This window comes from Martes martes (assembly GCF_963455335.1).
Source record: "Martes martes genome assembly, chromosome: 4".
Classification (NCBI taxonomy): Eukaryota; Metazoa; Chordata; class Mammalia; order Carnivora; family Mustelidae; genus Martes; species Martes martes.
Genome location: NC_137891.1, coordinates 115296967 through 115321380, shown reverse-complemented (window position 1 = coordinate 115321380; position 24414 = coordinate 115296967). Strand labels below are relative to the sequence as shown.

General features: G+C 34.1%; 1 protein-coding gene across 2 annotated transcripts in view; it reads right to left on the bottom strand.

Annotated features, from left to right (window-relative positions):
• Nucleotides 1-24414, bottom strand: part of ZNF644 (zinc finger protein 644) — a 98447-nt gene that overhangs the window by 4503 nt on the left and 69530 nt on the right. Inside the window, exons 3-5 of one of the 2 annotated variants that reach the window (XM_080800544.1) lie at nt 15573-18610; nt 14788-15393; nt 12741-12863 (exon numbers count right to left, since the gene is read on the bottom strand). In XM_080800544.1, the coding sequence (XP_080656670.1) occupies nt 12741-12863; nt 14788-15393; nt 15573-18610 (3767 nt within the window). The remainder of the gene's footprint in view (nt 1-12740; nt 12864-14787; nt 15394-15572; nt 18611-24414) is intronic. The other variant, XM_080800543.1, reaches the window with a different exon arrangement.

The following is a 24414-nucleotide window of genomic DNA, read 5'->3' as shown; positions in this document are numbered from 1 at the left end:
CTACTAGATGTCAGCTATTCTTTCCCTATCTAAAAGGTAAACCACACACAATCCCTGTCTTTGTTATGTGGAACAGAGTAAGCATTTGGTTTATCATGAGATTATAGGGAGAATCTTACTTTGATGAGCTTGCTGGTTGTCAAAATTGCCACAGTGTATTCATATTCCTTTTAAAATGTAAATAAATTACTGTAGGATACAAACAGAATGCATTATAACAATCCTTTAAAAATCTGTTCACAGAATGCTAATGTTAAGTGTGTAAAGCAAATTGAGGGAAAAGGGCAGAGGGTGATGGGCAAGTAGGCAGTAGAATGTTTTGTCAGTTATATTTAGATGCTATAATTTTTTAAAAATGGAAATGGACATGTTTGAGATATAGAAATGTTTTTGACTTTAATAATAAATTTTCTGACTTTTGATGTTGTATGAACTCTAGAAACTGAGCTTTTATGAATGATCAGATCTAAATTTTAAATGACAATGTCATAGGCTTTCATAGTAATTTAATATTTGAAAGTATCATGACTTTGGAAAGTAGGAGAACTCTGCCAGCATATAATTGGAATCTCCATTACCCAGGATTCCAAGTAAGTTTAGAGAACCACATGCATTGGGCATCCTTGGAAGTTTGTCCATAAAGTAAGGATATGAAAAACTTGGGACCTCTGGTAGTTACACCTAAATACCTTGGTGTCTTAATATCTCCATGATCATTTTTAAATTTCTTATCCCCTGAAACATCACTTATTTATTTTAGATGGTAAAACATGAATACATTTCACAAGAATAGTTTTTTCTAATACCAACATCCAAACTTCACCCCTGCATTATTGCCCAAACATTTTAGAAAAATCTGCAAAGAAATTAGTATTTAATATGTTAATATGCACACAAAGGGGACATCCATATGGTATTTTCTACATGAAAAAGATGATTTACACAAAATGTTCCACTAAATGAAAAAGATGATGCACAAACATATTATATAAATGTTCTCATTCAACAATTTTTATTGTATCTAAAGGGAAAAGCAGTTTTATTCTGGCCTACTCCAGGAGTCACTAGAACATTAAAAACAGAACACTAACACATCCAGTTTTAGTATAATGGGGCTTATGAATATTTGTGATAAATAGCCAAAGGTTTAACAAAGTTGTTTATATTAATAATCTGTCAAATACATAACTTTATATAAAGTCTTTCTTTGTAACAGGATTTTGTTAGTGTCAAAAAGTAAAAACACGCACACTTTATCTCTTCCAAAATATTTTAAATCTATCAATGTTTCTATACTTAAAATTTACACAAAATGCTAGACTGCTTTTAGAATCTTGATTTTCTTCTCCTTGAGTTTAACTGCATTTTAGAAAGGAACAAACTCAATCATTCAAATCATCCTAAGGCACCTATTGGGGGTGGGGGGCAGAAAAGTGATCAGTTTTAACTAGAAGACTGTTGAAAACATCTTTGCAGTTATCTGATTTATAAAGGATCTGATTTGCTGAGAGTATTTTCCTTGTAAGGAGAATAAATTATCCTGTAAGGCTATATACAAAGTTTTAGAGTATACCTTTCCTTTCAGTAAAACAGCTGTTTGATCAAATAGGAATGAAAGAGAAATACAGTAGACTTATGAACCCTCAAAAAGAACACCATACTGCTATGCTACAAAATACAACAACAGCAAAAGCAACAACAATAACAACAACAACAACAACAAATGTGTCTAAAGCACTAAACCAAATCAGTTAAAAGCAAATCAATGAGTAACACAAGAGATACAAATTCGAGTTTGTTTTCTGAGCCTTATTTAGTTTTATACCTAGAAGAAAAAGAATTTACTTTAGGCTCCAACAATAAGTCCTTTTGACCTTTCCACCTTTCTTCCATTACATACACCTGTTTGAATTTCATTTCTTTTTAGTTCACTACACAAATGACCTCCAAATATAAGAATTTATTTCTTATAAACATCTGAAGCTTCAGTGTGGTAAAGAAGCACATCATAACTAAGTTGACATTTACCTCCAAAATATTTTTATTTGCAGTCATCCTCCCCTACAATTGAAAGTCCCATCTCATTTGTTTTGTTCCTAACTGGTTTTTGGCATCTCTGGAGTAAAGTGAAAATTAATACAATGGCCAGGTTATATACATCCAAAATAAGAGGTATGGTATAGCTCTACTAGAGGGTAGAAAAGGTCTTCTTCATCTAGTTGGCCTGTATAAGACGGTAGGCAGCAACAACAGCTAAGAACTCATTCAGGAAGACAGTAGGAATAAAAAGATGGAAGCATGTAAGACATCATTCCACCACCATTAACACACTGATAGTGGGGTAAGTAACAGCAATGCAAGAGTTGGGAGGAGAATGCATATGTCCCAAGGGGCATACAAATTTGAGATGATAAATAAACTCAGTTCTAGTTGCTATCTTTAATCCTTCAAAGTTCGTAAGTCCCAATCATAACTGTGCAAAGAGCATTTTCTTGCCCTCAGCCCCAACCGAAAAGGGAACATTGCTTTTGGGGGGATGGGAGAAGAAACATGTTACCTTGTATAAAATAGGGATGGGGGAGAGAGGAAGCCAAATTCTTATTTCTTCAGTGTACATTCTTCTCTTTGCAAAAAGTGCCTATAAGACTTCATGGGTATATGACTTCTGCAGTCACATAGGATCCCATACTTGGTAAACACTGTTGTCGTATGCGGTCTTCAAATTCTTAATAGTTTTTTAACACGAGACGTTACATCTTCATTTTGCACTGGATCCTGCATATTACGTAGCCAGATCTGGTTCCTGAATACCTACCACTCTAAATGAGAAAGGCAGCCCCTCAGCTCCACCTCTTAATCTCTTGGCTCATAAAAAAAAAATAGCTATTAAGAGAAAAATCATTAAATCCCACTCTCTATAGCCCATTAAAATGGAAAGGACTTTCCTACTCCCAATACCAATTTTTTGTTTCTAGGTATACTGCCATAATCAAACCAGTCATTATTCCCAAGATACATATAAAGCAGTTTAAGGGGTTTATTGTCATGAAAAGCAATGTTCCCCTTCCAATCAGAATTAAGCATTTAGATAGATATACAATTAGCAACCTCAGAAGTATATTTCCACCATTATTTTCTCTTGATAGTTTCACTCCAAAATTGGGTATTTTTGCCAGGATCCTATATGTCACTTTCATCAATTTTTAGAGTTTCCATTCTCAGTAACTAAAAGTATAACTAACCTAGAATCACAGAGCAATCATGGCAAAGTTAATTAGATCCTGCATGATTTAACATTCTACCTAGAAGAGGACGGAATGCAAAATATGTGAAAAGCAGATTTCCTTTGCTTTAAGTATGAGGTTTATTACTTAAAGTATTAATCTAGAAGAGGCAGGTAGCTTGAGTTTGCCCTACATATTAAGGATTATATTAAGGGTAGGAACAGCCTTCTATCCTTGGTTCAGAGAATGTGTTCAAGCAAGCAATGAAGGTAGCCTTTATTTAAGCTTAGGTCTATCTGGGAGAAAAAAGGTACATTCAATTTGTAGAAGTCTCGCTATTTCAAAGTAGGGGGGATATTTGTAAAAGAATATTCTGAGCAACAGTCCCTTAGGTGAAGGAAAAAGCTAAAGGTAAGTATACTTCAACACAGATTTTTATAAACAAAGAAACTGCAAGCAGACTAGTTTTTCCAGCTTGTCAAAAGCTAAAAGCTAACAATACCCTGGCTACAAGTTGTCTACTGGTCAGTCAAGAGTTAATAAAGATAGCAAATTCATTATTTCTCTGTGGTAACAGGTTAGGAAAAAAACATTTAAAATTCCTTAAGTGAGTTGGACTTGCATGCTGTTTTACTAAAGCAAAATATGCACTTACCAATATCAACCACTCTTCCAAAACTAAGACACATCTAAAATTGGAATAAACATTAAAATATATAACTAATCTGTTATAAAACTTTTGTTTAGAATTATTTGTATATAATCACACTCCCTTGACCCCTAAAAGCCTTTTTTCAAAATATCATTTTATTTTCAAAATATTTTCAAAATATCATTTTATATTTAGTAGGAATAATTAAATACATGTTTCTGATTATAAAATTAGGTAATGAAACCACATTACTTCAAATATTGCCATAAATTATCTTTAATATAAACATGTCCAAGTTATATAGGGTGTACAATAATTATAACGGTATATCTAAAGGTCACAAAAGCACAAATCCCAATAGATCTGGGTTTTTTTAAAAAATAATTTTGAAGTGTTTACACATTCCAGCCAAAATCCAAACATTATATAATCAAATATGGTGCTGACAAGGTACCTTCTGCTTTGAGTTAACTTCCAGCTAAGGCCACAATTAAATATATATTCTAAACATTGCACAGCAAAAATTAAACTTATTCCTCAAATTCCAGACACAACAAAGAAAGAGTGAATACCATTTTTCCACTTCTTAGATACATGAGGGAACAATAGTCTCCATCAAGTCATCCTCTTGCCCTAACCTCCAAAAGAGAAAGTCTGTGTATTGTTTTATTATTTCCATAAAGTCATTTAATGGCTAGAACATGCCTTGTTACTTGTAAGGTATAATTATATCTTAATACAGATTATAAACAGCATTAAAAAATTCATGTTAGAATAGAAATCATAGCAAACACAAAACATTACAACAAAGGATATAAAGGTATTAGACATGTTAAAAAATCCAAATATATAAAAATCTAGGTCAATACAATTGTTAAAAAAAATCAAACAAGATACAAAAAGTAAAACTCAGAAATTGTAACAGAATGAACAAGAATGGTAGGGGACTAGTTAAGATTTTTATGAAAAACAAGTGGTTAGTAAAAAAAGATTATCACCCAAATAGAGTTCCCGAATTTTATAACTAATGACATCAAAAGCAGGTATCATAAAATGTAAATATTTGGGGCTACAATGGTACAAAACTCTTCAGGGTTCCACTCTCCTAAACACAAACTTACTGACTGAATAAGTGTGGTTATTTGCTTTGTTACAGTGAATAGCTAGATGATAACATATTGTTGGATAAGTAATGAAGTCTACCCTTTGCTTAGAAACACCATGGTAGCAGATTCATTAACTATACTGACTGGTATAACCATCCTCCTGGTAACATGATTTAAAATCCGAGTCATCTCTATCTCTGTTCTCTTATTCTTCCATCTCTAACTAATCTGCCAAATTCTTATCTTACTTCCATAATATTACCTTTCCTTTATATTCATAGTCATTGTCCTGGTTCAGGATTCCTAAAATGACCTCACCTACAATTTCTCCACCTCCACAGCAAATCCTTTAACTTTTCTCAAAGTCTTAAAAACAAAAACAAACAAAAAAATCCCCCAAACCCCCACAAAACTTAACTTTTTCCTTACTACAAATTTAATTCCATCACCAGAGATTAGCATTCCATATCCTCTATCCGTCCATCTCTACCTCCTACTTCCTCATATTCAATAAACTTCCCACAGTCCCAAGTTGCTCCCTCCAGTAGGTAAGCTTCTTCCCTACCCCTGATCCCTATTTCCATTTCAATTAGCTATCCTCAGGGTCCAAATCAAATGTTACTTCCAAAAGCCTTGCTGGGTCCTGGTCCCGCTGAAAGTACCTTCCCTCCTCCTCTGAACTTCCACAGTATATCATGAGGAGAGATGTACCTCTCCAATGGCACTTAAAATTTGTATTTTAAGTATTTATACATAACTGTATTTATATATAACTGTATAAACAGTATTTATACATAACTGTATTACAGTTATGTATAATGTGCTTTTACTATAAGATCCAATTTATCTCTGCAGTACTTACTAGCACAATGCATAAACCAAGCAGGAACTGAAAAAATTGCTTGTTGAATTAGTGAATAAATCAGACAATCAATTTTTAGTATTGTGGGCAAACAGCCCATTTCTTGCTGGCATTATAAAACATAAGGGTGACTCTTACTTATCAAATGATTAAATTATAGTCAGTCTACAGTTTCACAAGGCAGAAATAATAACATTTTAGAAACATCATCAAAATGGTTAGGATACAATTAAGTGTGACACTAGTCTTTGAATACCTGGAAAATTTATTCTACTTGAACAATTTAATGTGCTAATGTTGAATGATGGTACGTTATTGTGCAAATATATAGAGACATGCACTTTTAATGAGGAACAGTACTACAGAGATAAGTTAGAGCCAAGAAAATACAGAAACCTATCTTCCACTTTATCAGGGATAACTTTAAAATACAAGTTTGACCACATTATTCCCCTATTTTAAAAAAATCCTTCCATGATTTCCTAAAATGTTTAGCAAGGATTCAAAGCATCAACCCCACCTTTCTTTCATTACTATGTTCCCAAATACCTGTAATTCAATCTTCCAGTACCTCCTGAACTCAAAATTTCATCCCTTTGTGCCTAAACTATGTCCTTCGCTCTACCTAAAATGTTCTATTTCATCTCTTCCTCCTAAAACTACTCATCCATCAAGTCTAGGGTCTAGTTGAAACCTTATCAACTTTTCCATGTTAGTGCAGTTGTACTTACCCCCAGGGTCATGAGTATGTTTATGCAGCTCAAGTACAGGGTCTTTACAGCCTCAGAGCTAGCACTGTCCTGGTATACGATATAGTAACTAAAAATTTTGTTTAAAGAATGAGAATTTTCTGACTACCAGTTTTAATCTCTCACTTTAAACATAATGACAAGAAACATAGCAACATGAACTACTCTTACTTTTCTTTTTTCCTTCTTTTTGAGGCTGTAATTAAAAATGAGACAAATTGTGAGAGCAGCAGGAAAAAAGAACCCAACTTAATTCCCAGCTCCCCTCAAAAAGCCTAAAGTAAAATAAACACCTTTATCTCCTACAGCACATATACTTTACTTCCATTCACTTGTATATTATCTTGCATAGCTCTAATTTTGATAGTTTTATATGTATTGCCAATAATGCTCTCCTAAGTTCTCTGATAACAGGGACATGTTTTCATACTTCTCCTGTATCCTCCATATAGGTATCTGCTTTAGCTAAAAGCTAGTTTGCTCCTTTAAACTTTAATCATCATAAGATAAAAAATGTTCTGTTTCTACTACTCTTTCAGGCAGAATGAATCACTACAAAAACATGCAATTTCCTCAAGATGCAATATAATAATTTTAAAAAAGACACTGCAGAGACACTCACAAAAAGACAAATACTTTAATGCCATCTTGAGCTTTCACAATACTATTTTTTTCTTTCCACCACAGGAGAAAAGTGTTCCTATAGCACTTTCCACAATAGAAGAATTACTTTCTGGTGGCTTATCCATGCGCTCAGCACCTGGCACTGTGTTACACATTCATTAGCACTTGTTGTAGGCCTCTATGGCCAATTATATCATTAAAGCTGAAAACAGTCAAAAGACCCTATTAAGTAACACACAATCTACTAATCCACTTAAAAGTGGATGGTATGAAAAATAAAACACTGACTTTACTAAAAAAAGAATGTAGATATATTGCACTGGTGGTATTGACTGAAAGACTTTCTAGTATCAATTTTTAAGTTCTCTTTTTCTCATTAGAAGTTGTTTATTAATTATGATGGTGGTGAGTATTGGTGTAGAAAGCAATAATCCTGCATTACTTCTAAAATGTCATGGAAATATTCTGAAGGTAATGAAATGAAGCCCTTCCCCCAAATATATTTGCATATAAAAATGTTTTCCGGGGCACCTGGGTGGCTGAGTCAGTTAAGTGTCCAACTCTTGGTTTTGGCTCGGGTCATGATCTCAGGGCTGTGGGATCAATCCCTGTGTTGGGCTCTGCACTGGACATGTGCAGCCTACTTGGCCTTCTCTCTTTCCCGTTCCCTCTGCCCCACCCCTTCTTAAAAAGAAAAAAAAAAGTTTTTCTTGCATTAATTTTAAGTAATTAGAAATTTCCAATTTACTTTAAATATTGGAGGCCAGCATTTTATTTTAAAAATATGATCTGCAGATAAACATTTGAATACAAAGAGTAAAGAAAAATTACTGTTAAAAATTCTGTTACCACAGAAGTAGTACTGTGATTTCTTAAATGTTACTATTGTTGATTCTGGTCAGTACTAGTCCCTAAGAGAAAAAGTTACTTAAGAGGAGTGTTTTCAACCTGTGGGTAGTAACTTTCTTAGTAGGTAGTAAATCAATTTACTAGGTCATGACTAGCATTATTTTTAATGAAAAAGAATAAAATAGAAATATCAGGGTACATCACATTCAATTCACGTGAATAATGAGTGAACAAATGAGTATGTGTATTAATATGGGTTTGTATACAGGGTCAAGATGTAAAATGGAGCTCCAATAAAAGTGCTGAACACCACTGTAACTCTTTCTTCTTTCCAAGAGATAACATGGCTCTGTACCACAGGAAAGCATAGTGCAAACATGCATTTACCTTACTGATACATTTCCTTTCACAACAACCTACTCAGACTTTAATTATTTCCTTTTCTTTACCTGTTAGAATTCACTCTTACTTTAATCTCAAAATATTTTTCTTTTTTGGTTTGTCATTGCAGATCAAGTTGATAGAATATATTCTGCCTTAAATAATTTTAAATATTTTGGAAACTTTAATAACCAAGGTGACCATATAATTTATTGTCCAATCCCGGACACTTATGAAAAGAGGTACTTTTCTATTGGTTGGGACAACAGAGCTAACCCAGTGTGTACAGTCACTCTATTAATAACTTAGTAATGCTGTGTTTTTAATACTGCCAGTATAAAAAGGATATCATTTAATTTAAATATTAGACACAAAAAAGTCAATAGTAAAATTAAAAGTCTAAAAGTATTTAATATGAACTACGTAAGATTTCTGATTAATGAAAATTTTGTAATGTTCTTATTACATTGTAGAAAGAATTAACCAGAAAAAATTTACATGAGCAGTTAATCTAAAGAGAACAAAACCTGAAAAAGAATTTTACTAAGAGTGCAGTCTATCTTAACTGTAATGAATTCCTATTTAGAAGTTTGCCTTGAATTTACAATAAAGTAAACCCTTTGGCACTATTCTCTTTAGACAAAAATCCATTTTAAAAAAAGTAAAAAAAAAAAACCGCTTCATAAATGATTATCCACAATTGCACGGAAATTATTAGATAAATTATTCGAACCTGCTCTATGGATTATAAATTGGATCAGTTCTGGGCAAAATGAAGTCTATTCTTTTTTGACAGTTTAACTCTGTCCCAAGTATGGCTACCCTTCCATGTCTTCAATTCTAAGCTTTCTTACTTTATTACTCATCATGTCCTTTTACTAAAATTATGAAGCATATTATATTTTAATTTATATTTGTGACCATATAAATTAGTTTTGATGTTACACAGTTCCGGTATTTTAAGTATTTTCTAACTCATATTAAAAATATATATATATTTCTTAGGGTTCCTGATACCTAGTTCTGTGTCCTTTCTACTTCATTCTACTTCATTTTTCTTTTGTCATCTCCTCTTTCTCAGCTTTCCACCAGAGGAAGAAGGGTCTATAGATGATAACCTTCAAGAGATACAAAACCTGTATACAGAAAACTTTTTATCTGTGACTGAATAAGTGCATGTTTCTGGGAAGGGGCCCACAGCTTTCAAAATTCTCAAAGAGGTCAATGACCCAAAAAAGATTGAGAACTATCACAACAGAATTATGTGAGTCCTCAAGTAAACAGCTATTTGGGGAAGCAGAGGAGCATCCTTTTTGGTCTATTCAGGCTAGCTAGAATATTTACCTCCCCCAACAGACTGCTAGTTCCCATAGAAGAGGCGGCTTGGGGATTTGTTCCATCCTAGGTAACCACTCGGACCAGACTGAAGACCAAAGACCGCAGACTGCAGACTGTTAGCATTTATTCTAGGGATACCTAACCTAAGCTTTTTCTTCAAGAGGAGGCCACATCCACATGAATGAAGACTACTTGAATTAAGTACCAGACATTCTTATGGAGGCTTTAGTCCTACAAATTTTCTTACATTGTTTCAGCTTTATAATCTACTTGGATTAAGGTAAGGTTTTTTAAACACAATTTTGTATTTCTTTCATCAAAACCACATCTACATATTCTTGAAAAATAATGATTGCTATTCATATGAATTGATGAATCCCTGAATCCCTTATAACAATCCAGTGGAACCCCCCCCCCCCCCAGAAACTAAAGGTTGGGACCACTGTCTTACACCATGAAACTGATATCGGGAAAGAAAATAGGCATGTGGAGTTTATAAATATAAAATACAATGTTCCCATTTGGAAAATGAAAAATGTCACTAAAGCTGATAAAAAAACCTTCTTAGTAGGCATAAGTAAGTAGCAAATACATATTCCATGTAGCTCTACTGGTCAAGAAGCTTTCAAAAATCAGGGGGAAAGTATCAGAATTTCTTTAAAAAAAAAAAAAGGGTGCATGCATTTTAAAATTTTTCTTAAAAGTAGGTGTGGGCTGTGGAAAATACCATCCTAGACTTTCTTCAGGTTTTCATTTCCTTTCTCTTTGCCTTAGGACTGCCAAACACACAATTTATATTTTCTAACACTTCTAACATTTTGGTTAGTATTTAAGTTTTTTAAAAAGTAATATCCTCGGGGCGCCTGGGTGGCTCAGTGGGTTAAAGCCTCTGCCTTCGGCTCAGGTCATGATTTCAGGGTCCTGGGGTTGAGCCCTGTATCGGGCTCTCTGCTCAGCAGGGAGCCTGCTTCTCCCTCTCTCTCTGACTGCCTCTCTGCCCACTTGTGATCTCTGTCAAATAAATAAATAAAATCTTAAAAAAAAAAAGTAATATCCTTTTTTCTTGATGCCCAAAGAAATATATCCCCATTCATCCTATATTATTTTTTTTAATAATGACATTTTTAAGATAATAAAGTATTTTTGAGAATGCACCCTTGGTCAGTGGAGGGTTATGCTCAGTTATTTATAAATAATTAATCCTATGTTTCGAAAGATTTTCAGAGGAGGTAAAGCCATTTTTTTAATGGCCTACAAAATTTGTACTGGAGAGATGTACCTCATTGAGTATTTGCAATTATCTGTCTGAATAGTCAGACTGAAACATTTCTCTAAAGTCCTCTAAAATCTACTCCAGGCCTGTTTCTTGGGTCCCTGTTCTTTCTAAGACTCTTATTGATTCAGTCTTCAGCAGAATGCTCCCTACCTTAAAGTGAACTTCATTTTAGGACTTCCAGTTGCTTATGTTCTATATGTGGCAGACAACAGTGATTACAAACAGAGGTCTAGGATAAGACAGCCTTGATTTCTCAACTTTGCTATTAATAACTACTTAAGTTTGGGTAACTTGCTTAAGTTCTCTAAGCCCCAGTGTCCTGTAAAATTATTGTACCTACAACTCATACGGTGGGTGTGAAGCTATATATTACGCATAAAAATTGCACAGCACAGTGCCTGACACATAGTAAATGTTTGATAAAAGTTAGTGATTATGATAACAATGATGAATTTCTGTTTCCACAGTCTTTTATTTTTACTGTCTCCCTGCTTCTAGTGTCAGCAATCACCTTCCAAGCCTGATGAAGGTAGGAGTAATCTCACAAAAACTAAAATTTCACAGTAAGGGGTTATAATCCAGTAAAGTAAAACTCACTCTATTCTTTTTAATACAGTCAATGGTCATCCCCGGTCATTTGTATATCAAGTCAAAGGATAAAGCAAAGAAGCAGAAGAAAGAAAGACATTAGTATGAATACAAGTGTTTCTTTGGTAGCAAGAACATATTGGATATAAGCCATAGGAAGACATGAGGAAGAACGAAAAAGTTGGGAAAACAACTAGAAGAAAGCAGAAGGCAGTGATCTCAAAGAGCAAGAGAAATAAAGAGATTGGAGGAGAATAATTTTAGTTAAAAGGATTTATGTGGATATATTTAGGAAAGAGGGTATATTTTAAGACGTGAGCAAAATGGGATTTGCTAAAGCAGGGTAGCTTGAAAGGCTACAAATGAAAAGAGCAAGGCATTTTGTAGGGTAAGAAGCAGTATTACATGTGAGTAAGTTAATAAAATTCTTCACAGGCTACCAATATGAAGAGGTTATCTGCAAGGTTGGGCTAACCAACCAAAAATAACACAGAAATGTGCATGCTAACATTTATGTGCTTGGCTATATTTATTAATCCTAAACATAGTTTAGGAGCACTAAAAGAAAAATCTATTCAGTTGTCAACATGGGCCATTATTAAGGCTTGTCTCTTTAAAGACCTGATCTATAAACTAATGAAAATTCCTTAAGTTTTGCTTAGTTTTCTAATCAACCTACATATTTGAAATTTCACAATAATTTCCTTTCCTAATAAAGCATTTCCTCAAGCTAGAACTACAATCTATTTTACCAAAGAGAGGTGCCTTACTGGAATCCACTAACAAAAATAAATTTTAAAAATCAAAAATTGTATAATTTAAAAATCAATGGGAGTTCTGTAGACTCAAAAGTTCCACACCTCTGTTGGTTTTCTTTTCCCCCAAATCAAGTCGATAAGAGCCAAATGAAAAAGAATAACTTCCTTAAAATTATATCTAACAGTTTACAAGTTGCTGAAATTTAATGTATATTCAGTCTCAACTGTGCTTACCAAAGAAAGCTATAAATATCATCTGAACTAGCACCAGTCTGGTGAGAAAAAAAGTGTACTGTACCAAGCAGACTTGCTGTGTTATCTGTTCAAACATACCTGTACCAGTCAAAAGTCCAGCACTCTTCTTTCGTGCATAAGCGCGTAAGTGGTTGGACAGGCTAACAGCACTTGTAAACGTCGTATTGCAATGCACACATGTTCTAAGCTTCACAGGCATACCTATCATTCAAAAGAAAACTATAATCCAGTTCTCACTTCAAAAAGTGAAATTTTCTTAGCTAAAAGCGTGAAGAAAAGTACCACAGTAAGGATGGTTTAAAAAACGTTCATTGAATTAGCTTAACTTAAAATAAGGAGGGGGAATTAAGTTAACTATGATTAGTTTGTTGTTAGTATTTAGAGCCAACCCATGCTCTTTGGAAATGTGGAAGAGGAGTGCCATGAACCTCTGAGCTCCTCTGGATTTAACACCTATTATCACTTTCTTGCAGATTTCTGTGTTACGCAGATCATTTCCTAAACCTAAAATACAATCCTGTGATTTGAAGAGCACAGTTCAGTTGAGAAGTTTCAAAGCTTACAACATTACCAATAAAAAGAATTAAAAAGTCTAGTTGACAAAGTGGTAATTAAAGTGTTTTACCCACAAAACCGTAAAAGGCTCAATACTAAATTAGGCTTTCTGATGAAGGCTGGGAGAAAAGGTGGTAAAACACACCATTGAGCAGCTGTTAGACACAACATTTTATTCAGGGCATTTTATGTTCATTACTCTGAATGCGCAATCAATAATGAAAGTTAATGATTTGAAGTTTTTTGCTAAAATCTTTGTGCTAAATAAATGATCAACAAGCTAACATCTTAGTCATCACAGGAAAGAAAACATGTTGAAACAATAAGAAACTCCTAACTTCAAAGACAATCCTCACTCCCCCAACACCTTTCAGTTGGTTTCTTCAACAGTAACTATGATAATCAGCCACAAATACACTTTCCATCTCTCAAGTGTACCACACCTTAGTCAACACAGCTAACACACCTTTCTTACATTTTCTCCTTCTCAAAAAGGTTGAAGATTTGACTTTGAAAGACTCACTTCATACAACAGAAAGAACCCTATTAACCACAAACCCATACAAGATAGTTTTGCAGACCACTTATAACACAAGGTAATTTTTCCTTAAATCAAAACTGCATACAAATATCTGGGCTATCCCAATGTCTGCCAAAGCAAGCAAATCAACATTACCATAATTATATTCATTATTAATCCATTGACCAGTTACTTTTACCTTAGACACATTCAACTCAGGACTAAGTTATAAGACCATCTAAGTTCGTTTTCAACATTTTTAACCTCCAAAAGAAACCTATAAAGACACTTAAAATTTTTCTAGTCTAAAAGTATAAGCCAGACTTAGCAAGAACACATACAGTTTTCTGTTTTACCTGCTACATCACTTTCTGGCACACACAAACTACTCTTTTGAAAAGGAAAAACTATTGGTGCACAAGCACTAACCTAAACCATCTGTTCTGTTCCTTTAGACCACCACTGTAAAATCTAAAACCCCAAACAAATGCTTCATACTCACAACAGTTCTCCAAAACCAAACTATCCCACAATATAATGAGGAATTGGAGAGGGAGACGTTTCTTCGGGTTAATCACAACACACAACAGACACCAATCCATTCAGTTTAAAGAGTCTATTTTTTGTTTGTTTGTTTATTTGTTTGAGCAGAAAGAAAACCAATAGCTTTTACAACACATTATCACCTTGGAGCACTGGCATATATAGGACAGGTATGCCATTTCAGTAATGCTACGCTTTTTGAACAACGTCGACCTCCCATCCATATGACCTCCCATCCATAGCAAATTTTATTTTTACAGATCAGCTTTTTATTTGTTTTTGTTCTCACCTTACATTCTGACCAAGAACTGAGGCACAGAGAATTCAGTGCTGATGAGCATCAACTGATGACTTATATAGAAATGACAGTATAACCAATCTCTGCTCTGCAAAAAAAGCAGCTTAAGTAAAAGGATTCTAAGAAAGTATTTTCTACAAACATTCCATACAAGTAAGCATAATAAATTGTGTTTAAATTCTATACAACAGTCATAGGCATCCTCTTACCTGAGTGCATAGTCAAATCCATCCTTTGTGGCTGATACATCAACGGACTGTCTTCACTTAATGGAAGAACACACTTCTGAACAAATCTCTTCCTTGCAGTTTGATTATGAATTTTTTGAGGAGAAATAGCAGAATTCCTTTCTTCTCCCATCCTTTTATTTTTAAGCAGTTCTATCAGTGTAAGAGACTGATTCTTTTTTCCACTGGGCAGTTCTGGTTTTGTTTCATCGTATTCATTTAAGAAACTCAGCCCTTCTTCTTCTGATGCAGACACTGATAAAGCTTCAGTCTTTAGGCCATTACGGTATGCTTCAAGAGGTATAACATTTTGAGATAGAAAGTCATCACTTGATGCAAGTTTTTGAGCTACAAATGGTCTGGGAATAATACGACGACTGTTCAATGCTTTCAAGATCTTTTCATATTTTTCTTCATTTTGCATCATCTCATTCAAAACACAGATTGGAGATTTGTGAGCATCCCATTTGGTCTTTCCAAGTCTTTTCAGATGGCCTCTAACATGATTCGATAATCCAATTTTAGTATCAAACCAACCACCACAGAGCTGACAAGTGTGTTCAGAAGTGGTTTCAGACTTCTCTATAGCTAAAAAAAAATTTTTAAGAGTAACATCAGAATCTTTTATTAAGTGATCATCCTAAAGTCAATTAACTCTGAAATACAAAATTAGGTGATTCTAAAAAGACCAAATTTGAGCAAAACCCTCGAATCCTTTGAACTTGAATACAGATATATTAACCCATATTATCTGCATGGAAACTTACCTTTTCTAACTCGCTTAACAGGTGTCCCTGTGCCAGTTCTTTTGAAATGCTGCATTTTGTCACTTGTGGCTATTTGTTCTGGTGATACAACATGTCGGGCTTCATAGCTTAGTCCAGCTCTGTGAAGATGTCCTCGGACATGATTTGACAATCCAACACCTGTTTCAAATGTTGCTGGGCAGTAAGGACATGATTTCTTCTCAAGAGACAAATCAGTCCAGTGAAAAACAGAACTATGCTTTGACAATGAAGTTTCCGCATTTTCTAAATGCTGAGGATCATGTATGTCATGCAAAAAGTTATTAGTTCCAGCATCTTCATAATATTCAAAATAAAAGCCATCATTCTGATCATAACTAAGGGTAGCATTTTCTCCGGGCTCTTGACCTTCCACCTTGCTTTTAAACAGCGGGAATAAGTTTACATGTTCTTGATTAATATCATTATAGGTTTCATCTTCTATAGCCTGTGTAGTGTAGTCACCTAGCTCAACATTATCCCAGGAACTTTCATCTTCTGTTTCATAGCTATCTTTCTTTTCAGCGGAATTAAGTTTTTGCAGAACAACAACAGTCATTTTATGCAAGAAATCTGGATAGCTATCCAAGTCTTCTCCTCCAACAGAACTTTCCTTCTTAGACTCCTTAACTACTCTCTTTACAGCTACACGCCTGTGTTCTTTGAAGCTTTCTGGCCTTTTGGTGTCAGAGTTTTGAGGATCTGAAATGAAACTATTGTTGTGAGAATTACCTGATGACGAGAACAGATGTAAAGAATTTAATGAACTGGGCTCTTCTTTTTTGAAATGTAGAGGATATGATTCACCTGATTTTTTGATCATCCTGTAGTTTTCATATTTGTGTCTATATAAATAGTTGCTGTTTGCCTTGGCATTAGATTTTTCTTTTGCTGCTTGATGGAAATACTTCGGTTTTTGGTCAGTGCTGCTTTTAATCATAACAGTCTTGTGAGAATTGTTTTGATTGCACACGTTTACACCTGACTGGGCAATGCTTTTCCGAGCTTTTTGTATTCTGTGTGGTCTCTTATGGAATTTGGAAAAATTACTTGATTGTGAGGATGATCCAAATGTTCGCTTTACATCTTGTTTTAAAGCAGAGTTCTTTGGAAATGTGGTTGACTGCTGTTTAATTAATGGTTTAGTGCTATCAATATCGATAGGTTCTTCGAGAATGTCACCTTTTCTTTTATCAAGTCCAAGAGGACTACCAAATGAATCAATGCATGATGATGAATGCAAGTACTCCACGTGTTTTTTTAAAATACTTCTGGCTGAAGTAGTAAAAGGACACATCTTACATATGTAGGTGGCTGATTTTTTGGATGATCCTATAATAGAATCTTTCATGAAAGTCTTTTTTTGCGTTTTTCTCTGGGCTACATCAGAACTGACGATAGGGCATTTTACCACTGCTCCATGGGCAATGCCTCGATGGCATTCTAATTCATTTTCTGTCACTGCCATGAAGTTACACTCTTCACAACAGTAGTACCTTTTATCTTTTTCATGTGTTTTAGCATGCTGCACAAATGTCTTAGGGCAATTGGTACCAAACACACACTGTGGGCACTGTAATCGTGCACTTCTTCCTTCATCCTGTAGTTCTTTCAATTCACGAATTTCCTCCATCAACTTCTGTCTCCTTTCTTGGTGAATAATCATATGCTTTAGAAGTGAGTTACGATCTCGAAATGTCCGTCCACATTCTCTACAAGCATATGGCCTTGGGACATTAAGATGGCGAAAGTGGCTATTCCCATCTAAATGATACATCATATGCCTGTGGAGGTGCTTTTTCTCCCTAAAATTCACATTGCACTTTGTACAGGGGTAGAACGATGGCTCTTCAGTGCTGAAAGTAGCAGGTGACTCGGAATCACTTTCTTCACATTTCTTTTTTAAGGTATTTGAAAGAAAAGTGCTACTATGAACAGGTGAACTGTCTTCTCCACACTTATCTGGGTTATAAATTAGATGCTGAAAAGCATCCACAGATTCCAAGTCTTCATCAGTTGATTCAGGCTTCACTTTTGATAATGCATATTTCTGTGAGTCTATTGCTTGTAGTTCTTCATTCTGTTCCAGAAAGTCTACCTCTAGCATTTTTGACTTATTGGGTATACAATTAGAATCACTAAAGCAATCCTCAGTATAACGAGTAATCTTGCTTACATCCATTTTTCGCTTTCTCTTTTTCTCTAGACCTACTTTAGAGTGAACTGGAGCTTTATCCACTGTGTCTTCATTAGTCATAAGAAACTGAATGAACTCTTTTTGGGGATCCCAGTTTGTATCATTTTCTGACCTAAATTCATCTGTACCTGAGGAAATTCCTGTCAATGTATCGACACAATCATCTTTTACCAATAAATCATCACTATCCTCACCCACCTCTACTTGACTTATTAAAGTGCTCTCTGACTTTATACTACTCCCTACTGAATTCTGAATGTCACAACCAACGGAAGCAGAGGTAGGTAGTTTTTTAATGGAATGGGTTGGATTTTTAGCATGTGCTACATCTGATAACAAAAATAAAACTTGGTGTTGACTTGCTTTCTGTGGTGTAGATAGTTGAAGATCAGGTGCCACCTTCAAAGTTGAACAAGATTCTGTTGTTGGCTGATCCACAGGTTGTCCAGTGGTTAATGAAACACTGCCTTTATTCATATTGGAAGTCTTAGCTAAGGAGGAGTGTAAAACTGGTCCATTAACAGCAGCTCCTTTAGGTAAGATAAAGTTTTCACTAGAAACAGCAGGAGCACCAGCATGTATAAACAGAGTAGACTGGCCTCCACTTAAGGCTTTTTCAGATTTGTCCTTTGACAGTTCTTCAGGCAGAGTGAGCGTATTATTTTTCTGAAATGACGTTTGACAATCTTTTGGTTTATGAACTCCACTCTCTTTGTCTGAGATAAAACTGTTGTTATCTAGGAGTTCTTCTTTAGCACCAGTAATATCGGTGTTTATCTTCACATCATCCATATTGTTGGCAAGCCCATTTAACACATTTAGTCTAGAAAATGGAAGAAAAAAAATTTAGATTTGCATGAAAGAAAAAATTCTATCAGAATGTATGGAGAGTTCAAAGCACACATTTTTATTAGTGTAACTCCACTGTTTATAACAAGATCCTAATAATTTTCTAAGAATGAAGAAATACTTTAAAAAATGTGAAAGACTTTAAAAGTATCTCAAAGGTTAATTTTTTTCTTGTGCTAAGCAACAACAACCCCATATTGCATATCTACAAAATGTCTAGGAAACAGCAACAGTAGAATTGGCCGCATTATACTGGAATTGCCTGTCTCCTTGGAAGAATGTAAGCTCTTCGAGGGCAGGTACTGTACATAGTCACTCTCATATCTCTAGAATCTAGCGCGGTGCTTGGCACAGGTGCTTAGGCAGTATTTGGTGAATAAAGTACTACCATGTTGAATGAATAAAAACACAACTGCAAAATCAAAGCCAAAGTATGCAAGAGGAAAAACAGTTTTCTTCCTACGAAATGTAGACACCCCATTCAAATAATGCAAATTCCATCATGGTTCTGACTTCTTGACCCAACAATGACAGCAAGGCCTTCAAAATGTCCAATAATCCTCAAGTACATTTTAAAGAACCTGCTATTTGGCAACCCTAGGTATGAACTATCTGAAGTCCTGGGGAAAACCCTGTACTTTTGTACTTTTTTTTTGTACTTTTCCTTTTGTACAGGTAGCAAGTATAGTTCATTCATTCTCCAAGTATTTACTGAGCCCTTACGACATGCCAGGCAGTGCTTTATTACTGGGAGTACCAGCAGTAAACAAGACAGATGAGGTTCCTGCTCTCTGATAAAGAACAGTCTCCCACTTTTCCCCCCACAGTATTTTTAATTTGTATAACAAATAATACTATTTTAAGACAGGAGGAACTTAATTGATATTTAGAAATTAAAACATTTTCAATATAGTTGATTATTTCTAATATCTTTCATGGTACTAAATACATGCTCTGTAAAACAGTAAGTCTAGTTAAAGAATAAAAGAATTATTTCTAATTACTTTCTTATTTCACAATTTAGAATAAGCGCTTCTAAGTACGAGCTTACTCTTTCCACAGGATGTGTTCTTTAATACAACAAATATTACAAACAAATACAACAAATATCTGTCTTTGGCATTATTATTTATACCAACAATTTTTCTGCCCCCATAGGCCTCAGAATTGTTTTGAGATTGGCAAACTTCCACAGTAATAAAAATAGACGTCCAATAAGATCATATTCAATGATATCACCCCAAAATGGTGCTAATGCAGCACCCAGCAGGAGTCTCTACATCACATACACAGAAGTTAAAAATGGGCAGCACATAAACATGTGTTAGGGAAGAGTGTGCAAATGTCAATGAAAAGAAAAGCAAACCTTGATGCTATAACTATTACTCATTCCTGACATTTCTCATGAAATTACATAGAAAAAGTAAAACGTTCAAATAGGAACGATCTCACAAATCCGAAGTGGACAAGAGAATTTTTAAAAAACTAGCCTGCAAGACACTTACTTTGTATTCCTATTTATTATAATCACAGAGGCAGACAAATATATGCTCAGTCAATTTGAAAGCCTATATTAGTATTTCTCAACAGGAAGCAATGCTGCTAACGAAGTGGTAAATTCAGTGTTAATGAGTGGCTTCACTGTTACCACCTCAGAGGTAAAACCTTCTATGTTCCATGTTCCACCCATCTGTTCTGGTGTTAGAGGTTCAGAGATGGAACAGACGCTTCCCATTTAAAGCAACTTCATTGGTACCCCCTGAACAGCAGGGTGACAAACTATGAGAATATCATGTCTGCTTGGAGACTGCATTCTCATTACCAGAATGGCTTTACAGGAGCCTTCCAAAAGTTCACATTCTAAAGATACCAAACTGTTTTGCTCAGAAACATAGGAAGAATACATGTATATGACATCTTCTGTCTATAAAATACATCTAGCAGAAGGAAAAACAAAAGATCAAATTAAACATTGTTAAAATATAAAATGAAGTCTTTAACAAAGTTTTCCTTCACACCTAAAGAAATATACCTTATCTGTCCCCAAATTAATGATTACCTCTACTCAAAAATAGACGTTATTCTTTTTCAGACTATTTATTAGCACATTAATATTAAAAATGTACCCCATCAGTTAAAAAGGTATGCTATAAGAAATGGCTCCTAGCTAGTATCTTAGCAACAATAAAAATTTTTTCCTAGTTTAATTTTCAGAGTATATCTTAACTAAAAAATGTTAAAAATACATTTTTTCTTAAGAGTATTCGAAACTTACAGCTGTTGCATTGAGATATAATGCAGAACACTGAACCATCAAACTACTTTGCAGTGAATAATGGATCTAGAACTTTGACATCAAAAATTATTTCCATACATTCATGGACGGTTATGTAGCATATAGGCAAGAAAGCATTTAACCTACAAGTTAATTTCACACTTAACAAATACTTTTTCCAACTATCTTTATGTAGTTAAATATATGTAACAGAGCCATCAACACCAGTTTACGTTAACAGAACGTAAACTGTTAACAGAACGTAAACTGTGGGGGACATATGTGAGGGTAGACATTATTCACTAAGTTCAAAAAAGGGAAACTAATAAATTAAAATAATCAAACCAATGTTATATTGCTTGGACTCCTTAAATTTCAGTGACTCTGCTATATCAATTAGGATATTTTAATAAAATGCTTAGATACTTTACTTTATCCTCCTCCATGTAATCATATAACCGTAGAATTTTTCTTTTAAATGAATTTTAAAATATTACTTAAAAAATTCACACACTTTATAAAAAGCTGTAAATGGAACTTTAAATCTACATAAAACATATTTCAGTTTCTTGAAAATCATAATGAGTTCTACAGCTATAACTGCCTGTAGTTATATACTATGAGCATTAAAAAAAAAAAAAAACAGTACAAAGGTCAGATCTGTCTTCAAGATGACAGATCATCACTTTTATGCCTCAAGCTAGACTTATTGTCTTAGAAATTTCAAACATCAGTATTTTTGCAAACTATCAGCACTTGCTATAACACCCTCACTACACTACATCTTGAGGTTACTATAGAAGAAATGAGGTGATAATTGCATATTAACATAATTATTCTGTAATCCCCCTGAGCAAGCTTCCTAGGTCACTCAGTAATTCAGATTAGATACAACCTTCCTGTCATCAAATCTATGCTGTCCACTTTCTGTTCATGAATAATTTTTTATAGAAAATTAGCTTAATTTCATTCTTTTATGTACATTATTAATTGTATTTATTGCTAGTAGGTTAATATTTTGTGGGCACTTATTACATAATACCAACCTTTGTCATGTAGTATAATTTCATACAAAAATATAATAAAATTTGCCCTCATTCCACATTAGCTCATTAATAGCTATATTACAAACCTATAAATAAATTATAATGTTGCCTACTAGCTGAGTTACAGTTAAGATCTGTCAAATTTTCACAAACCCCATGTTCATTTAAATTATCCTTGAGAACACATGACAACTTCAGTTAGTCATATATAAGATTGGGTCAAGAAGAGAAAAACATTTACAACTGTCATTCTAATTGCAAAACAAATCTTAATTAACTGAAATACTATATCTATAATTACTGTGATATTTAAGTCTATATATATGTACACAGTGTACAAATATATATATGCAAGCCTCACCTAATATATAATTCATGAAGACAGAGTATACTATGTAACCAAATCATCTAGGCAGTATCCTACTCTGGATATCATTGAGAGAAAATACTAAAAAAAATACAGAAATTCATAAGGGTATCCAGCATGCCACATGATGAAATAAAGAGAAAACTTGGTATGCTTAGCCCAGCAATTAGCCAATACAATTAACAATCTTCAAATGTTCGAAGGTGTGGCATATAAAAGATATGATCAATGTGTCTGAATCACAAAGATGGATTTCATCTCAAGATTAAATAAACTAAAAACAGGAAACAGTCAACCTACTGCAAAGGGTTGTCTTACACAATAGTGAACTGAATGGCTCAGCAGATTGTATTACTGTCAGGAACACTGTAGAAGGTAATATGGTACCAGTGATTGGATAAGATGATTTCTAACATCCTCTCTAATATGTACTATATATGTTAAATTTTTGGTTATTACATTATTAACACTTAACATTACTTGAAATAACGAGCTAAAAATGAAGTGAAAATTATACTATTGGACTTTAAAAAGATCCTCTAAATTCAGAATTACTTGAAATAATCCTTTAGGTAAATTTTAATATGTTGATAAGCTGATTCTTGAACAATGATATGGTACTAAATGACTCACACACCGAGGCCACAGAACTATCTGCAATCATGAAAACTACATAAAGAGGTTTTTTCCTATTGGTAAAAAAAAAAAAAAAAAAGTCAATGAGCTCAAATAAATAGAAAGTACATAAATAATGAAAAGGAAAAATAAAGCAAGAATACATTGGGCACATAATGCTTTCTTCCCAAGCAGCATGCAATACTACCATTACAAACTAATGATCTTTATGTAATTTTACCACCTACCATCAAATTACACTGAACTTGTTGAATAGTTTCATTCCTGATGCCATGAATTATCCTCATTATTTAGTAGGAAAATGTTACAAATAGTAAGGTACTAGGTCATAAACACCTAATAACACAAAGTTATCCTTACTGCCGAGTATACTAAATACTTAACATAATCTGACACATCTCAAGAAGCAGGTAACTACAAGAAGGACAAAAGGTGGTGGGGAGCTGCAAAGGCCTAACTTTAGCAACCTGACAAAATTATACAATAATGTGAAGTAAGAGTATTTAAAAAAAACCCAAATGGATAGTCACTAATTGAAGGCTAATTTCCTAATGAAGAGCTTTGTATTTTTAAGAGGTAAGGCAATAAATTACAGTTGCAACCAAAGGACAATGCTAAATCATATTCAGCATGGAATGACTGCTTATTGCATTGTTTATGCTTTCATACAGTCAGAACAAGATAAGTGATCACTGGAACACCTGGATGACTCAGTCGGTTAAGCACCTAACTTCAGTTCAGGTCACAATCTCAGGGTCCTGGAATTGAGCCTCGTGTAGGCGCCCCAACTCAGTAGGGGGCCTGCTTCTCCCTCTGTGCTCCCCCTCACTCCTGCTCATGCTCTCTCCCTCCCTCTCTCAAATAAATAAAAAACTTAGAGAAAAATGTTAAGTGATAATCAGAGCTTTGTTAGGGTAAATAATGTACATATGCACTACTTAAACAATAACAATTCATGTAGGTTTTTTTTAATAAAATGAGTGATAACCTCTTTATACATTTTTCAAACAGAGCAAACGTTTGAAAACAATTATATAATTAACATAAATCATAAATGTGCCACTCCAAAGGTAGTGTGTCAACTCTACCCTCTGCCAACAGATTATGAACTACGATTAATTGTTACTTTACTTTGGGTCTTCTAGTGTCATTTGATCAGTTTGCTCTTTGTGCTTAGAGTTTTGAGATACTTTATAAACATAAACCCATTGTGTCCAATAAATGCAAAAGAAGTGTAAGTGTTAAAAGTCCTTGGAAGACTAAACATAATTATATTAGAAGTGAAAATAGAGATAATAGTAACACCTAAAGTGGTAATATAAATATTATATATGCATATGGAATGAACTGCTTGAAAGCTGAAATAATTGGGAAGGACAAAGAGATTTCACCATTGAGAAATTACTGTGCCTACACATCTGACAATAATCGGCAAGAGATAAGGAAATATGACA